Source organism: Poeciliopsis prolifica, unplaced genomic scaffold (genome assembly GCF_027474105.1).
Source record: "Poeciliopsis prolifica strain line A6 unplaced genomic scaffold, Auburn_PproV2 SCAFFOLD012, whole genome shotgun sequence".
In the NCBI taxonomy this organism is placed as follows: domain Eukaryota; kingdom Metazoa; phylum Chordata; class Actinopteri; order Cyprinodontiformes; family Poeciliidae; genus Poeciliopsis; species Poeciliopsis prolifica.
Window position 1 is genome coordinate 10,788,128 of NW_026562387.1, and position 18,788 is coordinate 10,806,915.

Sequence of the window (18,788 nt, forward strand, 5' to 3'; positions counted from 1 at the left end):
CAAAAACACATTAAAAATCTGGATTGAAAATATGATTCAAAGCATGCAAATATCCCATGAAAATCACAAAAAACACGACTTCTACAACATTGCGAAAATACATCAAATTTCTCAAGGCTAAAACGCAAAAACTGCATGCATGAGGATTCTTATCTAAAGCAACCTCATAATAACATAAAAACCCCAAATGTTATTTTTTTAGAGCAATTAGAGCAACGCGTCAAATATTTCAGGAGAAGCTGAAAATCTGTTCTGCATGCATTGATATTTTAAAGCAATAAAGAGGGGGAAATAATCCCAAAAAAGGACTGAATACAGGACTTACAGAGCACGCATTTCAGTGTATAAACGCGTGAGCGGTACGCGCTTGCGTGTGGGGAGCAAGAGAGAGAGAGATTTAACTCATTGTAATGCACACAACGACCTGCCCTCTTTTGAAAAAAAAAAAAAAGAAGACGAAGCGAGGAGGGAGAAAGCGCAGCCATGCTTTGCAGGGGCGACAGCGTCGCTCTCATTGGTAGTATAAGCCTCCTTGCCAAACGGAGTGTGTGCTTTGCTCGCCCGCTCGCCGCTGCACCGACGCAAACCGGGGATTTAAGGCTCCACGATGAACCGGTGAAGTAATCACAGTAACGCTGAAAACCAACAGGACGCGGATACATATGAGCTCAATGTGCTGGGATCCACCATATGGCGCGGACCGCTTCACGGTGAGTATCTCACTGGGTTGCGTTAATCAATTATTTATGAGTCAAATCTGCGTTTTTTATTTATTTTTTGTTTTTGTTTTTGTGGGGCTTTAAATGTCCCTTTATTCATCTGCGAACTGAAAGGGGAAAAAAGCTGCTATGTGGAGATGTTTCGAGACGTAACGGTGCTGTCCTCTCCACTGCACGTTGCACTTGCCATTGTTATTGCGGGCTTTCGCGAATGAAGCGGTTCATGTGCTATAAAAAAAAATAATAATAATAAAAATCGCTAAAACATGTGCAAACCGGCGCAGGCTGCAACCTGCTCATCATTTCATGTCGACAATTGCATAATCTATAAGAAGGGCTAAAAGAGGACGGTGTGTTTCTGAGCTGCAGCGCGGCGCTTCAGGACAATAGGGTCGGGGTTTTTTCCCCCCCATCTCCTCCTTTCTCTTACTTCGCCTTTGGTGGTCAGAGACCCCAAAATCCAGAGCAGGGATAACCGATATGATTTGCCGTCTCTCAGAGTGACAACCGGTGATCTCCTTTGTTTCTCTATCCATCTCCTCTCCGGAACAGCGAGTGTATTGAACGCAATTAACATACGTGCTATGCCTGCGCCTCTTTATTCCCAGTTCTGTCAGTTATCGCTCCTCAGTTGGAATAGAAGGAGCCTTTTTTTGTTGTTGCCCGGATTAGATGCGTTCAGGGTCTTAAGCACGTACAGTCAGTCCTGACTTCAATGGAATTTGATTGGTGTTTAATGCGAATTGTGCGAATTTGAGCGTCTAGTGTTAGACCCGAGCAGGTCTTTATGACATTCACTAAATGGGACAGGCAATAGAACCTTTGCATTGCGTTTTTCTAGTTCTATGTCCTCCTGATGACAGCTGGGAAAACAGTGCTAAGGTTTGACTAAATGTGACTGATTGCACAGCTCGTCACATCAAAGCCAAAAATGCAGCATTCGCTCCCCTCCAGCTTCCCTCCCTCCATCACTGTATGCGAGGGAGTGCACGGACGTGTGCGTGTGCGCATGCTCAAAGCGATCCCGTATTAGTGTGAGCTTTGCTTCACAAGTGTTCCCATTTTTTTTTCTTCCTCCAATAGTGCAATGTTGCATAACTGTTCGCAGCCCAACGCCAGATTTGGGACTTCGCAGCACACACACTGAGGCTGAGCTGTCCGAGCCGCCGTAGAGCCGGTAACACGCATCCCGTCCTACATATTCCCACACGAATTGGGATAGTCGGAGAAAAATGTCCCCTCTGGTTTCAAGGACGCAGGTTAGGCGATGAAGAGGGGACTCTGGGTAATATAGAGAAACATCTGTTTGCCTAGTGACGTCACCAACTGCCCCCACCCTCCACCCCCCTACTCTCCCCGCCCGTCATCTCAATCCTCTTCTGCTGAAGGCAGATTCCTCATTTGTTTGGCTGGAGCATCGTTAATCCCAAAGTCAGATTGGGGGGTGAATCTAGAGGAGGGGGGTGGGGGCAGACCGGACGGGGAGACTATCAGTCCCATTTAGCAGGTGTCGGTGCTCACATTTCGGTCTCTGCGTCTCCGTTCATTTGCACTAAAAAGAACAAAAAAAAAAATCGAAGATGAGGATTCCGCAGTTATTGCCCCGTTTTGAGATTTGCGGCATTTTCTAGGAATATGCAGAAAAGCGAATTCTTTGAAAGTGTTTTTTTTTTTTTTTTTTTTTTTTTGGACTTTTGTTGTTTCTAAGTTGTGAATGTGGAATACTTACTCTTCATTTTCGAGGCTCACGGCGCATTTTGATTTTTTGTTTTGTTTTTTGTCTTCATCCCGTAGGTTACATTATGGAATAATGGAGGACGTCTGTGCTGTCTGCTGCTTTGGACACTACAAACGGAGTCCTTTGCTCTGCTCACCTGCAAAAGCTGCCTGGGACGGTTAATAATTTTCCCTCAAAGCTTGTCTTATGTGTAACCTCAGGTAAACGCATGAATACAGGCAGATCTTTGCTAAAAGAAGAAGAAAAAAGAGCTTCTCCCCTCGTTTTCGGTCTGCAGGCCAGGGCGGCTGCAGAATAATAAGATTACAGGCGCAAAAAGAGGTTTCTTCCAGTTGTCTCTTCTTCTTTTTTTTTTTTTTTCCTAAACAGAGTGCCAGCACTCGTATGTTTCCGTGCAAACCTCTCTCCGAGCAGCGGGTTGCGTCTCTCCGTGTTCACAGCGGACCTTGATTTAATGTCTTACAATTAAGGCACGCGGTGAATGCCAAGAGATGATCCTCCTCTCTTCGAAAAGACATCACGGACACCGTGAAATCATTGAACTGTATTGTTTTATTAGTTTATAATTTATGTATTGCCCGTGTGTGTGTGTGTGTGGTTTTTTTTAACAATAAAGTGATTGCATATGAGAAAGTTCTGGTTCCATCTGAGCATACATGCTCCTAGTGTGTGTGCGTGCGTGTGTGTGTGTGTGTGTGTGTGTGTGTGTGTGTGTGTGTGTGTGTGTGTGTGTGTGTGTGTGTGTGTCCAATAGGAGCAATAGGAGCTTTCCATCCCAGCACAGGCTGCCAGCAGCGCTGTCCACCTTCTGTGGTGCTGAAATCTGCAGCCTTTTGTTTCAGTCGCCTGCAGCCGGCGTGGAAGCGGAAATCATGCAGTGCGGGATTCAGACTGCGCAAAGCCCACACATCGGCGTTCGTTCGCATACCAAATCAGAATAACAAACTGCGCGAACACGAAGACAGCAGGGGTGAACACGTTCCAGCTCAAATTTGTGAAAAAATTCCCCAGAATTTACGACGTAACTATAAATGCCGGTCGATTCCGTTTCTTAGAAATGTGATTATTTTTACGTCATTTTTTTCATAATTTCCGCCCTGTAATATGTCCCTAAAATTCAAGTGCCTCAAAGCAGTAATGATGTACATACAGGGAGCATACCTGAGCAGAGCTGCTCAAGACCAATGTCACATTAAATTGATATTGAGAGGTCGGAAAACGTGCTTGCCTCGACTAAATGTTCTCCCACAGCAGGCGGCCGGCAGAGAGCTGAACGTCACCCTGAGGAAATATAATTCTGCATGAGTTCGAGGACCAGATTTGAAAAGTAGCGAAGACATTTAAAATGCATCTAATGTGTAACAGTTTCAATTCGGAGTGACAGAATCAAATCATTTCACGAGTCTGTGAAATTTTGTCATGTGATGAGTGGATGGATGGATGGATGGATGGATGGATGGATGGATGGATGGATGGATGGATGGATGGATGGATGGATGGATGGATGGATGGATGGATGGATGGATGAGCCATCCATCCATTCATTTTCAAGAAGCTGTTCTCTTAAAATGTGTTCAAAATAAGCACTCACTTCTCCTTTTATGTTCAAAAACACTTTAAATTTAAGATCATTTCACCACCAAACAGGCTGGAAGAGATGTGACAAAGAAACAGTTTGTTGTTGTGTCTCTGTAGGAAGTCATAACCACCATCTGCATCTGCATCATTTCTTTAAACGGCAGTTGTTAGTGTAGCCAAAAAGAGCGCCTCCTATGTTTGTCATATCATGGTTATTACACCTCGCTCCGTGTTGCAAACCCGATTCAAATCCAAACTCAACAGCATGAGAGTCTGGCCTCTGCTGATAGCAAGAAAAAAAAATCTTTAAGTTGAATGAAATCCATAAAGCTGCCATCGAGCATGTTCATGGATGTACTGCTCCCCCTGGAGAGCCGTCTGGGTCCATCTCCTGTCTTCTTCTGGAGGCTCTCCTGCCCTCTTGTGGCAGAAATCAGAACTATTGTCAAACATTCAGATACAAAGTAGGTTATTTTTGACATATATCACAACAAATGTCATCTTACAAATCAAAGACACTTTACAAGTCTAAAAGAACGAATTAATATCACATTTTATAGAAATATATATAGCTAAATTAAAAGTCCTACATTTAATATTTTATGTGGCATTTATTGTAACAATAATAGTGATTGTTATATTTATTTAGTTAAGCATTTTTAGCTGATTGTTGAGTGCTCTGTGCAGTTTTTTTCATGTTTTAATTTGTGCAGGGACACTTTAAGATTGCATAAAAAATTAAAATCTAAAATCTGACAGACTGAAAAACAACAGTGCAACCTGGTTTGATAGCGTGTCTGTTTTTTCTCTGTAAGATAACCATTTGTTTGTTTTTTACTTTGAATACTTTAATTCAATTCTCATGTCATTGTGTAATTAACAGCAAATTAATAAAATTCAAAATAATCACAGAAGTTCCCATCTCCTCTGACTGTTCTGTTCTAGATGTGGAACTGTTCACAGGATGGCAGCAGAACAAAACCTTCATAAGGAAAGTGTAAAGAGTCTCTGAGCATCTTCGCTGTTCCTGCAGCGGCTCTGAAGAAGACTCCCTCTTTGTGCCCTGCAGAGGACCTCTTATCTGTTATTTTGCAGCCAGAGCAGCACCCACAGATTATGTCAGCACAATCTCAACCACACCTCTGTAGAATGTGGTGACGAGCTACAAGCGTTGTTTGTTTCCTCAGATAGCGATAAGATGAAGTGGCTGGTTCTCTGTCCAGGTAATGTCACTGGAGATCTTTGCTCTGACGCTTGATGCCACCCACTCTCTGTCTCTGTTAATCCACACAAAAGATGAAGAAAATCAAATAAATGAATTATTGGAAATCACACGATAATCATTTGACCAATCCACAATAACATTAAACGTAATCAGCTTTCTGACGTATTGCCACAGGATGATGCTGCCACTGAGTTGCAAACATGCTTTTCACAGTGACCCCTATAATGCAAACTCCAGGACATCCACAGCTTCCTGTTTCAGAAATATTTGTGCAGGATTAATCAACAGATTCTCTATCCTGAGTTTTGAATCTTTGAAGCTCTGCCCAGGTTATCATGGGTCTCTTGGCTTTTTTTTTTTCTTTGCCTGATCAATACTCTCCAATCAAGAGGGGGTGCCAAAAAAGAAGAAAAAAAAAAAAGGAAGCAAAGGTCAAAAACTCAAAAATCACAAGATTGAAGAGAAAGACTAGAATGCAGACAGAAGCCAAGACAAACTAGCAAAGACGGGAGAAAACCTGAAGGCTTAAATACGAGACAGATGATTATTCTGATGTAGAACAGTTTTGAGATTGATCTGAAACAAGATGGACACAGAACTTTCCAAAATCATTTGAATTCCTGCTGAACGTGACATCCATTAGCTAATTTCTCAAATATCTCCTATTGTTCTCATGTTATTCCTCCATGTTTTAAAGAAGGATCATAATTTGTGCACAAAATTCTTTGGTGGAAAACTCAGTTGTGTCTCTGGTGGGTGACTCACAGGAGGCAAAAAAAGCAGCCCCCCCTTTTTTTTTTCTTGCCCACATCATTCCTCTTTCACAATATGTAGCTGCCAAGGCGTCAAACAAGGATAAGGAAAAAATCTGTGGCATATTCACAATGGTTTCAATTGGCAGGGGTCAGTCGTAATCACTGCTAAAGGTACCTTGCATGTGTGTGCAGAAACATGCCATGGTAACAAGCCGCGGCACCTTGTTAGGACGTGGAGACCGATTTTGTCCATTAACGCATTTCACCGAGCATCTACAAATGGCTTCTTGGGGAGAGTAATTGCAAAATTGGCTCTTTGCGTTCCAATATGTGAGGCAAGGAAGAATGTTTAAAGAGTTGGTCGCATTGAATGAGCGCACTGTGGGGATCGCAGGGCTACGGAGAACGTCAGCGACACCTGCGGAGTTCAGGTGAGACTTGTGAAATTAAAATTATGGAGCTGTCCAAAGTCCTGAACATTCAGAGAAATCATGCCGTTCCTATGAAACACAAACTAATTATTCTGTCAGAGAGTGAGGCTTGAGTGCTAAAGGGACAGCTGGAAAGTTTTTCAGCCAGTTGAAAACTTTGAGCATTTCTTTCTTATTTTGTCACATTACAAAATAATGTGACAAAAATGTACATTTAAAATCCTGAATAATGTATTTTATTTGGGATTTTGAGTGATATTTCTAAATAAATCTCAGTTCAACCAATTGGCTGCAGACTTCACCTCATAAGAATAAAGCTCTGTCTTTTCTAGTAAAAACATCTACTGTGTTAGGAAACATTTGGGGAACAAACAAACAGTTTGCTCTACTGTAAACCCTCCAAGACATTTCCATCAATGCAGGCCAGCAAAGAAGAGAAATAATCATCCACCTGGACACGCCGATCTTCTCAGTGGAGCATCTTGGTGGCAGCATACGGTGTGGGGATGCTTTTCTACAAACAATAAAACCCAACAAAAGTTGTGGTAAAAACATGACAGAATTTGAAATGGGTTTACATTGCTTTAAAAGGCACTGTGAATATGAAGAGTGTGATGCAAAACAAAAGCAGGAATATTGTAGTTTTATAGGAGACATTTTTCTTAATTTTGTGTAATGGTGGATTCAGAGTTTCCAACCACTTGGGAATAGTTTACCTTTTTAACATCACAGAGCTTAAGATTTTACAGCTTTTCTCTGCAAGAAACCTGAATAATTTGTTTCAATCTGAGGCCTTTATGCAAAATAAAATCTGGTTTTGACATGACACATGCAACGCCACCTTTCTGTGAACAGACGGTAGCAGTACACCTTCAATTTAAACCAAAAAATTTGCAACATCTGGAATAGGAAATAGAGCTTTTTTGGTTCACATTGACTTTTATTTAATTGCAAACAGTATAGATCCAAGACATTTTATTTGCCTGGTTACCTGGGCTGCCGTTGTGGCTCAGGGATGCCAATGTGGAGGTAATCACTCTAGCTTCTCCAAACCATACCAAGTTGTCCTTTGGCAACACTGCCCCCTTTCTGCAATTTAAACAAGGAAAAAGTGTGACTGGAATAATAAAAGTGCTATAAATGGTGAGTGTGACTAGAAAAGGGCGACAGTGCATGCACCATAGTTTGTCATGTTACAACCACAGACTTTAATGTAATTTAGTGGGATTTTGTGTTGCAGACCAAAACAAAGTAGTATGAAAGGAAATCAATTGTTTCACAAATATGAAAAGTGCATTTGTATTCAGCATACAGACTTTATGGTGCTTTGCCAAGGAAGAACCTGAAATAATCGCCCATTCTTCTTTGTCAAACAGCTCGGATTGTTTGGTGGATGTAAAATTTTCCAAACACATCCAGAGTCATGTGAAGGCAGCACTGTAAATCATTACTACATTTTCAGTAACATATATATAAATATATAAAATAAAAGTTTAGTCTTTTTTGTTCATTTGAACTTAATCCAACCTCCTACTTTTTTTTCCCTTTAACATATTAGTGTTTTGCAAAAGGTAGTTTAGAAAATACCACAAGTTTGTCATTTTTTGCTGCTTTACGCAACAACTCAGTTGCAAACATGCTTTAAAAATTATAAGAATTTTGTCATTTGTGGCTCAGAAAGAAGAAGGTTTATCTTCTTCTTTCTTTTGATTGACTGATTGATTTTTTTAATCTCCAAACACACGTTATCTAGTTATTTTAAATACATAAATTGAGTAAATAAATCAATATTTCTTTACTTTTATTTGCCCTTGTCCTGTGATTTTCTTAGCTGCTTTTTGCACTGGTGGAAGCACCAGGAGGTGTGCGCTCAATAAAAGATCATCGCTCTTCTTTAACAGATGCGATTTGCGGTTTTATCCAGAAGATGGCAGAATGAGCACAATTAATTTCCACTGAGCGGCATAAAAACAGACTGGTGGATGTTCAAGACAATTGACTTTGAATAAATAAATCAAATTAAAAGCTGATAATTAATAAAGAAAAATGTATCATTGACACTTCTTCTCAAAAGTGAAAGTCAAAAATATTGTTTTTAGAAAACAATTGAACAGCAAAAAAAAGAGAGAAATTCGCCGATAAATCAGACAATGAATCGTCTTTCTTTTATGAACAATAAATCATCGAAGAAAAAAAAGGTTTGTGTTTGGCTTCGATGAAGTATCTAAATTTTTATGATACGGATTACAATTTTTTTTTATTCAGGCCATTTCATGAAGCGGATGGTGCCTGAAAACTGTTGTAAAGTCTTGAATAGATGCACACTCGCAGGATGCGCTGGTGCGCACGCTGTCGTGTTTGTTCCAGTTTAAACCGCGTTAATTAAAACGTTAACCTGATTGGGTGGAGAGTGTTGGGGAGGGAGGCTGTCTCGGCCCCAATAGGCGAATCCTTTTTAATAACCCGCCTCGAGATAATGATGTAAAAAGACTGAAGCGTCTTGTGCGTAACGAGGGTGATGGTGGTGATCAGCCGAAGGTGAATCCAACACAGACACAGAAAGAGAGAGAGAAAGAGAGAGAGAGTGACACTTTTACACAAGTCTCTTCTTCATCACCGCACCTCAGCTGACAAGAGAAGCTCCAAACTTCGCCGCTGACGCGCAAACAGAGGGAGAAACTCACTGCGAGGCGTCAGGAGTTCCTGGAACCCACCAGGCCATGGACCGGAGGATGAACCTGAACGGCGGCGCGGCAGGGGACATTTTCCACAAAACTCTCAGCGCCGTGTCCGGCAAAAAGATGGACCCGTTCAGAGCGTCTGCCGGCATGGAGCTGCCGCCCAGAGACCGCCAGTCTCCAATTAGCTGCTTTGACCAAGTCGATCCTGACCCGATCCAGCCCGGTGGACTGGCTGGAAGCAGAGGGGGCACTCTGGGTCTGCCGACCGGATCTTTGTGCGTCAAGTACGGGGAGAGCGCCAACAGGACCTCTGCGGCGGAAAGTAGCGGCGGAGAGCAGAGCCCCGACGACGACAGCGACGGGCGGTGCGACATGGTCCTCCTAACCGACGTGCGGACAGCAGGCGGGGGGAAAGCTGAAGGAGGAGGTAAGAAAACCAAAGAGCAGAAAATGCTGCGGCTCAACATCAACGCCAGGGAGAGACGGCGGATGCACGACCTGAACGACGCGCTGGATGAGCTCCGGGCGGTAATCCCCTACGCGCACAGCCCATCGGTGCGCAAACTCTCCAAAATCGCCACCCTGCTGCTCGCCAAGAACTACATCCTCATGCAGGCGCAGGCGCTGGAGGAGATGAGGAGGCTGGTTGCGTACCTTAACCAGGGCCAGGCCATCTCGGCGGCTTCCATACCGGCTACCACCGCGCTGGCAGCTCCTCCACCCGGCCTGGGCGCGTACGAGCAACCGCCCGGATACCCGTTCCCCGCCGGGGTGACTGCGCCCTCCTGTCCGGACAAATGCGCCCTATTCAACAATGCCGCGTCCAGCCTCTGCAAACAGTGCACTGACAAGCCTTAAAACTGCACAGAGACTACAAAGAAGCACACAAGAAGGAGAAAAATCTGACAGAAGATCGAGTAGAGACAAAAAAAATTAACATTTTTATAATATTTACTAAACGCATTAAACCTCGCTTCTGTTTTTTTTTTTTTTTTTTTCCTGTTCGAACAACACTTGATTGTGTACATAAATCATCTTTAAAGTGCTGGTGTGAATGAAGGCCGAATAGAAGCTGAATTAAAGGCCTGTTGCTCTGTGATGGACCCTCTGTGGAAAAGTCTGGGTGACCTGACAACCTGCGCGACTTTTTTTTGCTTTTTTTGTTTTTTGTTTTTTATATCCGGAGCGCAACAGCACCGACCTCACTCTGCTGCTTTCTCACGCGTTTACTTTGACTCATAAATCAAAGGCCCAGTTTTCAAAAGAACCTTCCAAGTGAATGTTTCGGACGAGGAGAGTTAAATAAAAAAAAAGAAAAGAAAACAAGTGAAGCACTCGGTTAATTGCGAAAGATTTACTTTCAACTCAGTGAAGAAGAAAAAAATCTGAAAGAGTAGAAAAGCATACATTTAGGTCTACAAGGTGGTTTTATGTGTCTTTTGTAATTTATTAATTTGAGATATTTATGGTATTTATGCTTGCATTGCACATTGTCGTCTGAGTTGATGTGTTTTCTGCATTTTTTTCATAATTTTTCGTTCTGATGAATCGCGCTGTCAGGTCAAGTCTTTGGTTTATTGTTGTAGATACTTTGGTTGTTCTAAGATCAAAGGGGGCCGTTTGTATGTATTTGAGTGTGGAAAAGCTTTATTAAAATATTTTGAACAACAGCAGAAATATATATATATATATATCTGGTTATTTATCCAAGGCAGTCAGTGCAACTTGAAGCAGAGAAAGGTTTGAATGTTGTGCGCATTGACGTGTCATATTTCACGGTTTGATCGTTTCGTTTTAATTCACAACAAATTCCACCTGAATGCACTTTGGGAGCCAAAACGTTTCAATTCATACTGAGCTCCATGGACATATTCCATCAAGCACAAGCCATTCCGATCAGACTAATTCAGATTTTAGCGTGTTTTGTTACACATTCAGGTTGTTTCTGTGCGTAAAGAATCTCCAGTTTCTCAAGTTTCTTGGCTCTCATCGGGTGTCAATAATTTTCCCCTCCATCAAAACGGCTTCCTTTCTTTTACAGCTAATTTGCGCCAAATCCTTGGAGAGAATAGCCTACCAGAAGTGATAGTTGAAAACAGATCAATCATTCTTAAAAAGGGAGATCAGATGGCAGTTAAATTAATAATATTAGATCAACTTGCATTACGATGCGTAAGAGAATGTTAATGAAAAACACAGGTGATGAGAGTTGTCGCCGTAATACCTGCTTGCAGATAATCAAACTCCTCGTTTAAGGGCGATTACACCCTCACGATGTGATTAAGACATGTAATTACATCGCTGTTCAATCATTGTCGCAGTTTTGCGTCTTTAATGAGAACGCAGCTGCAGTCGCAGCGACTTTGGCCCTTTGGCCCTCCTTTTATTTTAAAAGCCAAACGACACAATATTTCTCCAACGAGATTATTACAAACATTATGGGAATTATTTTAATAGGAATCATTAAACAGTTTGAATCAGGTCTTTTTTTTTTTTTTAAAAAAAGAGAATATCAGACAGATAATCGTTTCTTATAAAAATGGAAACAATTATCCAGCAAAATGACAAATCAGCCAACTCAGGACATCAGTATTGTACAGCTCTGACTGATTTACTGTAAATACAAAAAATACTTATTATCGGCTTTAAAATCTTACTGTAACTCCTGCTCCACTTCCATTACTGAGGATGCAATGTAAAGCTACAGAAACACGATGTAAACTGATTCTACTGTCTGGCTGTGAAAGCATTACCTGTGAAAGCTGAGGTACTGTACTTTGTTTGAACACAGAAGAACTGTTGGGGAACACAGTAGTTTTTCTGTGAACAAAACAAAAGTTGTTTACAACAAGTAATATCAAAGTGATATCTATGTTTGAAATACAATTCTGAAAAATTGTCTTATATGCTGTGGGAACAAAAGTTTGTTTGCAACTTATAAATAAGGAGCACAAAAAAAAAACATATTTTACAATCCCTTTCTCCAGATTTTATGAGATTTTCTTAAGGAAAATGTTTGTTAACTTTTTGTAAAACCATATTAGTATTTTTAGTTCAAACATATATTGGCTAATTTACACCTTCATACTCTGCAGGATTTCTTTAAATGTTCGAAACTTCTTTGCTCATAACAATCTCTTTTCTACAAACAGAAAATATTGAATTTTGATAGCTCCAATAGTTTCCCATGAAGCTGTGAAACTTCACGGGAAACTATATTTTAATTTTTAAAAGCAGATTCTTTTGTTGTTTGACGTCAATAACTTTTTGTTGAATTTTGATTGGGAAGTTTTACCCACACAGAAGCGGCATCCTGGGTCATTTGCCTACATTTTAAGCTAACGCTTAAAATATCAGTTCATTCCACTATATGTTCTTACTATCTGACTTTACTATCATATGCATTCAAGCACAAGAAAAATTTTATCATTTGTTTTTATACCAGAGGCAACAATTTTTCCAGTTTCTAATTAAAAATCTAATAACTTTTGAGCATTTCTTTTCAGGCAATGAGAAATAGTCCAAAGAGTGTTTTTAGAAGTCAAATGATGTCAACATTGTTTTAAAAAGATATGTAAATTTTCAATTTTTTTAACTTTTGAAACAACCAAGTGCAAAAGTTCTCAGAAATTAATACTTGGTGAAATAATCCTGATTTCCAGATACAGATTTTGATGGTTGTTGCTCCATCCATCCCTCCATCCATCCATCCATCCATCCATCCATCCATCCATCCCTCCATCCATCCATCCATCCATCCATCCATCCATCCATCCATTCATCCATCCATCCATCCATCCATCCATCCATCCATCCATCCATCCATCCATCCATCCATCCATCCATCCATCCATCCATCCATCCATCCATCCATCCATCCATTTCTTCAAATACTTTTCATCAAAAATTGTCTTCATCCATCTCTGTAATTATAAGAAATAAAAAACTTTATTGGCATTACAGGGATCAAATCATCCTGATAATTCCTGACCAGCTTTTGGATACATCCACTGAAATTTTGAGTAAGCTATTTGTTATTGATGATGACCTTCAAAATCATCAGATTCATGTTGGGACTCCAAAACATTGATATTGCATGTAGTGAGAGGAAACATTTTCGTAAAAGCACCAAAGACTCACATCTCCGTATGGACAATTTTGGGGATTGTGGACAGGAAACACTATAAGATTTCCTCCTATGATGTTAAAAGTCCCAAAACTTTTGAGGTCATTTTTTTCAGTTTTGAAAATTTATGGAGCTTTGGTGTAAAATGAATTCTCATTTTCTATTTCTTAAGCAGAGCTGAAAAATAAAATAAAATTCATTAAGGCATTTTGTCAAAACAAAAAGTGCATTTATGTCCAGCAGTTTCGGATCTAGATGAGCGTTAGATGCCTCAGATTCCCACCAGTCGGTTCTTTGATAAAGAGTGGAAGCAACTCCTGTTGCAGGATCATCAAGATGTTTATTATATTTCATTTGTTTCCCCCTCCTACTGTGTAGAAACTGAGACTTCACAAAAACCATCAATTATGCAATATGCATTAATGCACAAATGAGTAAAGCATTTAACCCATACTAATACTCGCATTAGGCCACAGGGAGGAAATTCCCCAGGGATGAGAAAGAGCCATATGTGTGGAGAAACAATCCCCAGCCTTTACCAGCACAACAAAATATGTGCAAAGGTAGAGTCCAGAAGTCTGAGACTCAGTATCAAAGAGTCACATTACTGGTGTTTTGGATGTCCACATGATGACCCTTGACATGCCGTTGAGAGGCGGTCTTGAGAAAGTAAAATTAAAGACACTTTTGTTTTATTTCACAGATGAAAAACATTGCTTTAAATCACAAGCCTATTAAATATGAATCTGTAATAAAGGTTTTTAAAACCAGAAGCCAAGACTCATGAATAGAAACAGAAGATAATAATAATAATAAAAAGAAAAAAACACTTAATAAACAAGAAAACGTCCAATTTACCATATCACACTCCAGCAGGGCGTCCCCTTCATAATAGGGCTGCCATATATGCTAAGGAGGGCGAACATTAAAGTCAAAATATACATAAATAGGCTGAATTGAATATGATATCAGTAACCACTCCAGCGGACTCATCCGCGCTGTGTCATACAGTAGATATATGTGCTGCACCGGCTGAGGTACCAAATCAACCTCTGGGTGGTAATTCATTGTTGTCAGGCCACTCGTAGCATGGCATAATGTTGCCTTGTTGTTGTGCACACACAATGCTTGCTAATAAATCTGCAGCTGAGGTGGTCACACTAAAACAGCCTCCTTTTTTATGGAGTTAGACCATCTCTTTTGGCAATTTTAGGAAGGCAGGAGCACAGACCTCTTCTGGTATTATGAAGAGATTTGCTTCTAAACTGGATCTTTGGAGCATTTTCATGTTTTTAGATTTTAGCAGGTCTATAATTTAGACTCCACTGGGAAATATTTCACACATCACAATTACTGGGCAAAGAAAGACCTAACGGCAGCCACACAATCACCAAATGTAAACTTCAGTAGTTTTACATGACTAAAAATCATGCAAATGATTCAAACCCAATAATGTAAGAAGTGTGGGACTTTTAAAAAAATAAAGCAAATCATAAAGTAGTACCATAATAACTGTCAGCAGTTCTCACTGTAAGCTTGTCTGTTTTTCAACCCGGAAGTGAGTGGAATATTTTACACAGTTTTGTGTATTAACAAGAAACATATCTGCAAAAACAACAGCGAGAACAAAATTGTTGAAAGTATTAATGTGATTGTATTAATGGGTTAATAATTTCAATTTCTTTTGCAATAAATATACTGATCTACAAAATACACATTCAAGCCAAATTCGCTAAAAAACTCAATGGCATATTCTGCACCAGTCAGGCTCATTCAGGCCGAGTTGACCACTTTTGACTTTGACCAATTGAGATTTTTCTTTTGAAAAGGACTATAACACACATGTAAAAGTATTCCAGCGTAATTCTCACTTTTGAAAAGCTTCTGTCTGTACCTTTCATTAGTTTTTTTAAAATGAAACTCATAAAAATGGCATTATGCTGCTGTCTTTTAGAGACCGGAAAAGGCAGCAATTGCAAACTACGATGCTTTTTGTGAATAGTGATTTTCAGAATTTGATTTCTTGTTCGTCAATCTGAGCTGATAGAATGAAAACTGGGCATTTCTCATCCCTAGGCAATTGAGGTGAATCCCTATTTATAGTGTTTTCCTTACTGACACATGTGCTCCTAATTCTTCACACCAGATATATATTTTTTTAATCTCACTAAAGATCCAGTAAACATATGGTGGTTTGCTTGGCACAGAAACTTCTAACAGAGGACAATAAATGACGTAGGAAAGTGTGATTATCTTCTCATCTAGAGTCCTACCATTGAGTAGCATCTCTGATATTCCAGATGCTGACATATTAATCAGATTAGAAAACCCAATCCCCTAATCCCTGTTTACCGATGGCTCTGTTTTTGTGCCGTAATCTGATGTTCTTTTATTCCCCCCTGATTAAACTTTGTGGACAAAGCGGGAAATGAAGCACCACAGATTGTTTACTCCACCCAAAAAAAGTAAAGATAAACAATTTTCCAGGGAGCTGAGCAAACAAAAACAGGTGCGATGACATTAAATGTTATTATTTTGCCAAAGAAGAAATCTTTTACAAATGAGGACGAGAAATTTGTCTGATTTTCTTTGCTTGTAGGACTGATGCCGATTAGAGCGTTTGCTATTGTTTTGATCCATGGAGCTCTTCACATTTATTGGCACACCCACCTGGTGAAGGTTTGTGAGAAGACTTAAGATAAATTAAGATTTTATTATCGCGGCATAATCTAATGCTGAAAAACAAGACACCGTCCTCTAACAGTGAGTTTTGTAGATTTGCAGAGATTTGCACGGATTTGAGATAAATCTATGTTTTCCTCCAGCCTGGTTTGTTACAGTTCCAGTTGTGTTAAACCGTTTAATTATGGCTCTGACTGTAGACATGGTAGATACAGGTGCATTTTAAAAATTTAGCATGTTTCATTTGTGGTTCATGTAACTCATTCATTACAAACTGAGTGAGATACCTGACACGTTATTTTTCGTTTATTTTGACGAATAAACAAAAGAATAAAACAAATTATTACTACAGACGGTTGACTTGACATATATACACAAAAACAACAGCGAGAACAAAATTGTTGAGAGTATTGTAAAACAAAACCTATTCTATTACAAAGTTGTTTCTTGACTAAATGTCAATGCCCTTAATTAACTGCCATGTTCTGTGGTCTTTCCGGTTTTGAATAACATCAGAGAGATACAAGCCTTTGTGTTACATGTTATTGAAAACCCAAAATGAAAGTCTTGGATTTCTATTGAAACCCCTTCAAATCTCACATTTAGCTTGTCAGAGTTGTTTGGGGTGCCGATCATTTTGTCAAAAACAATTTCTGCCCTAAAGTCACATTTTCTTCCCACTGAATGAAGGCGCTGGAATTAAAGTTTTGATTTTTTTTATGCACTTTCTGAGGAAGATTAACAAAGAAATGAATAATGCATTTATTTATAGGCTTTTTACCAAAGAGGCCAACAAACACAGAGGCTTCTGTGTCCTCAAAACCTCAAAACTAAAAAGTAGCAGTATGTACAAAGGCTGTAAAGTAGCTAAGACAGCTGTGATCTTTCCATTTGTGTGACCTTAACAATCAGATAATGTACTATAGTGTTTTTTTTAGAGTAGATATGACCAAACAGCCACACTGCATCATAAGAACAGGCAGAAGCAACAAGAAGCTCAATGCCATATCTATAAAAGGGAAGTAATATACACACAGTGATTGGATCTCTGTGAATGTTTTTGTGTGTTTTGAGTCTGTGCTCCAACATGGATCACTCGTCCCGATCAAAATGCAGATCCTGACCCTCTCAAGGTTCATTAGAGTCAAGGCGATGTGGATTTCATCTGCTCTCTGTGATATTCATTAACTCTGGCTTCCACATTAAAATAAAGACTTGAGGATGACACAGTAACAGCAAGAATTACTCACTGCTCAGTTCACCACACTCACACACGTCGTCTCCTTTGTTTCTTCCAAACACACGTGCAGCTTTCAAGAAGACATCATCTAATACGGCCTCAGATTTTATGTTTTGATAAAGACGACATTAAAAATATCTTGTTCAGACAAAAATTCATCACCTGATTGCTACGGGAGTGCATTCTCGATATTAAAATGTATTGTTAAACGTTAACAAAAGCCTCAAAGACTAGCAGAATCACGAGAGTAATTAAAACATTTTTAGGGAATTCATAAGAATCCACATGTTGGATTTGAGTTCATGATGTAAAAAAAAAGTATAATCCTCGTCACTGTATTGAAAATCTGTCACGTTACTGGAGCATGAAACCCTGGCGTTAGTGCAACACTTGCTTGGCTGATCTTCCTGATGTGCGGAGCGCCTACTCGAGGCTTTGGTGTGTCTGTCTGAGCGGAGGTCTTTAACAGCCATGAATGCCAAAGCATGGGGGGGTGGGAGGGAGGCAGGGCAGGCCAAGCGTAACTGCGACGGCCCGATGTCCTTGGCTCCTCGGCGGCCTTCACCTCGCACTCCCTGCACAGTGAATTTTATGGCTAATTTCCGGCAATTTATCCTGGCACTTTCAGAAGAGACATTCCTGCGGGAATAATGTGCATAATTTGCATAAATCATCCTGATAGAATGCATATCAGCATGTTACCCCCCAACCCCCATTTTTTTTTTTTTTTTGGTTGATACTCCAGCGTTTACTTTGTAATCAAAACTGACTTCTATCTACCCACAAATACATGAGAGTCAGGAGAAAAGGACTGTGAGTTTAAGTGAGTAATTAAGAAAGAATAAAACCCATGAAAAGCCTGATTTCTGTTTCTCAAGTGTTACATCTGAATCGTGAAAAACACAAACACAAATCAGTGCAGTTATTTCATCTCAAATTAACCCCTTTGGTTTGTTAACCATTTTAAATGCATCCCTGTTGTGGGTTAAACAACAGAGAGAAGCTAAAAACAGACTGAGATCAATGGGACTCAATGCCATGTATGCTCTTTGTATGATGTAAAAAGATGCCCAGAAAAAATTTACATTTCATCTTATATTTCCTTCTTTAAACTGACAAGCTGTGATAACATTGTTTTAATTGATCAAGTAGGCCTGAAAGAAAAGAACAAGCCACTACAATGTTTAGTATTAGGTATTAAACCAGTTTTAGCCAAGTTTGTAAAATTATTATTTAATCAAGGTTACATTTTACAAAATAAGCTAATTTAGAAAAAAAATACTCCCCAAACATGCTGGTCAGAAATGAACTGAAGAAGTTTGTTCCTGTTGGACTCTCCGTCCCAAACCTTTTCCACATGAGACTCGATCTGGAATAAGTGGAAGACAATTTGAAAGGATGAATGGGTATTTTTTCAGTCTGACATCTGACAAATGCTATATTTTGAATTGACTTATTTTTCTAGAAGTTAAAAATTGTCACAAGTTTCCATATTAGAGCAAGAACATAGTTTGCATCCAGCTTCTGCTCTCTAGCGTTGAGGCTAAGCTAAGCTAAGCTAGCTGGCAGGCTGAACAAATAAGTGACACATTTTAGCTGTTGGCTAAGAAACA

At 39.8% G+C, this 18,788-nt stretch overlaps 1 protein-coding gene and 1 long non-coding RNA gene across 2 annotated transcripts; both read left to right on the forward strand.

The window, feature by feature from the left end:
• Positions 1-498: 498 nt before the first annotated feature.
• Positions 499-4,949, forward strand: LOC129364865 (uncharacterized). The gene is made up of 2 exons (XR_008606483.1): positions 499-710; positions 2,514-4,949. It is a non-coding gene; the product is annotated as an uncharacterized LOC129364865 (long non-coding RNA).
• Positions 4,950-8,950: 4,001 nt separating this feature from the next.
• Positions 8,951-11,621, forward strand: bhlhe22 (basic helix-loop-helix family, member e22). Its single transcript, XM_055037787.1, has one exon. The coding sequence runs from the start codon at positions 9,167-9,169 to the stop codon at positions 9,983-9,985; it is 819 nt and encodes a 272-aa protein (XP_054893762.1). The 5' UTR covers positions 8,951-9,166; the 3' UTR covers positions 9,986-11,621.
• The last annotated feature ends 7,167 nt before the right edge of the window (positions 11,622-18,788 follow it).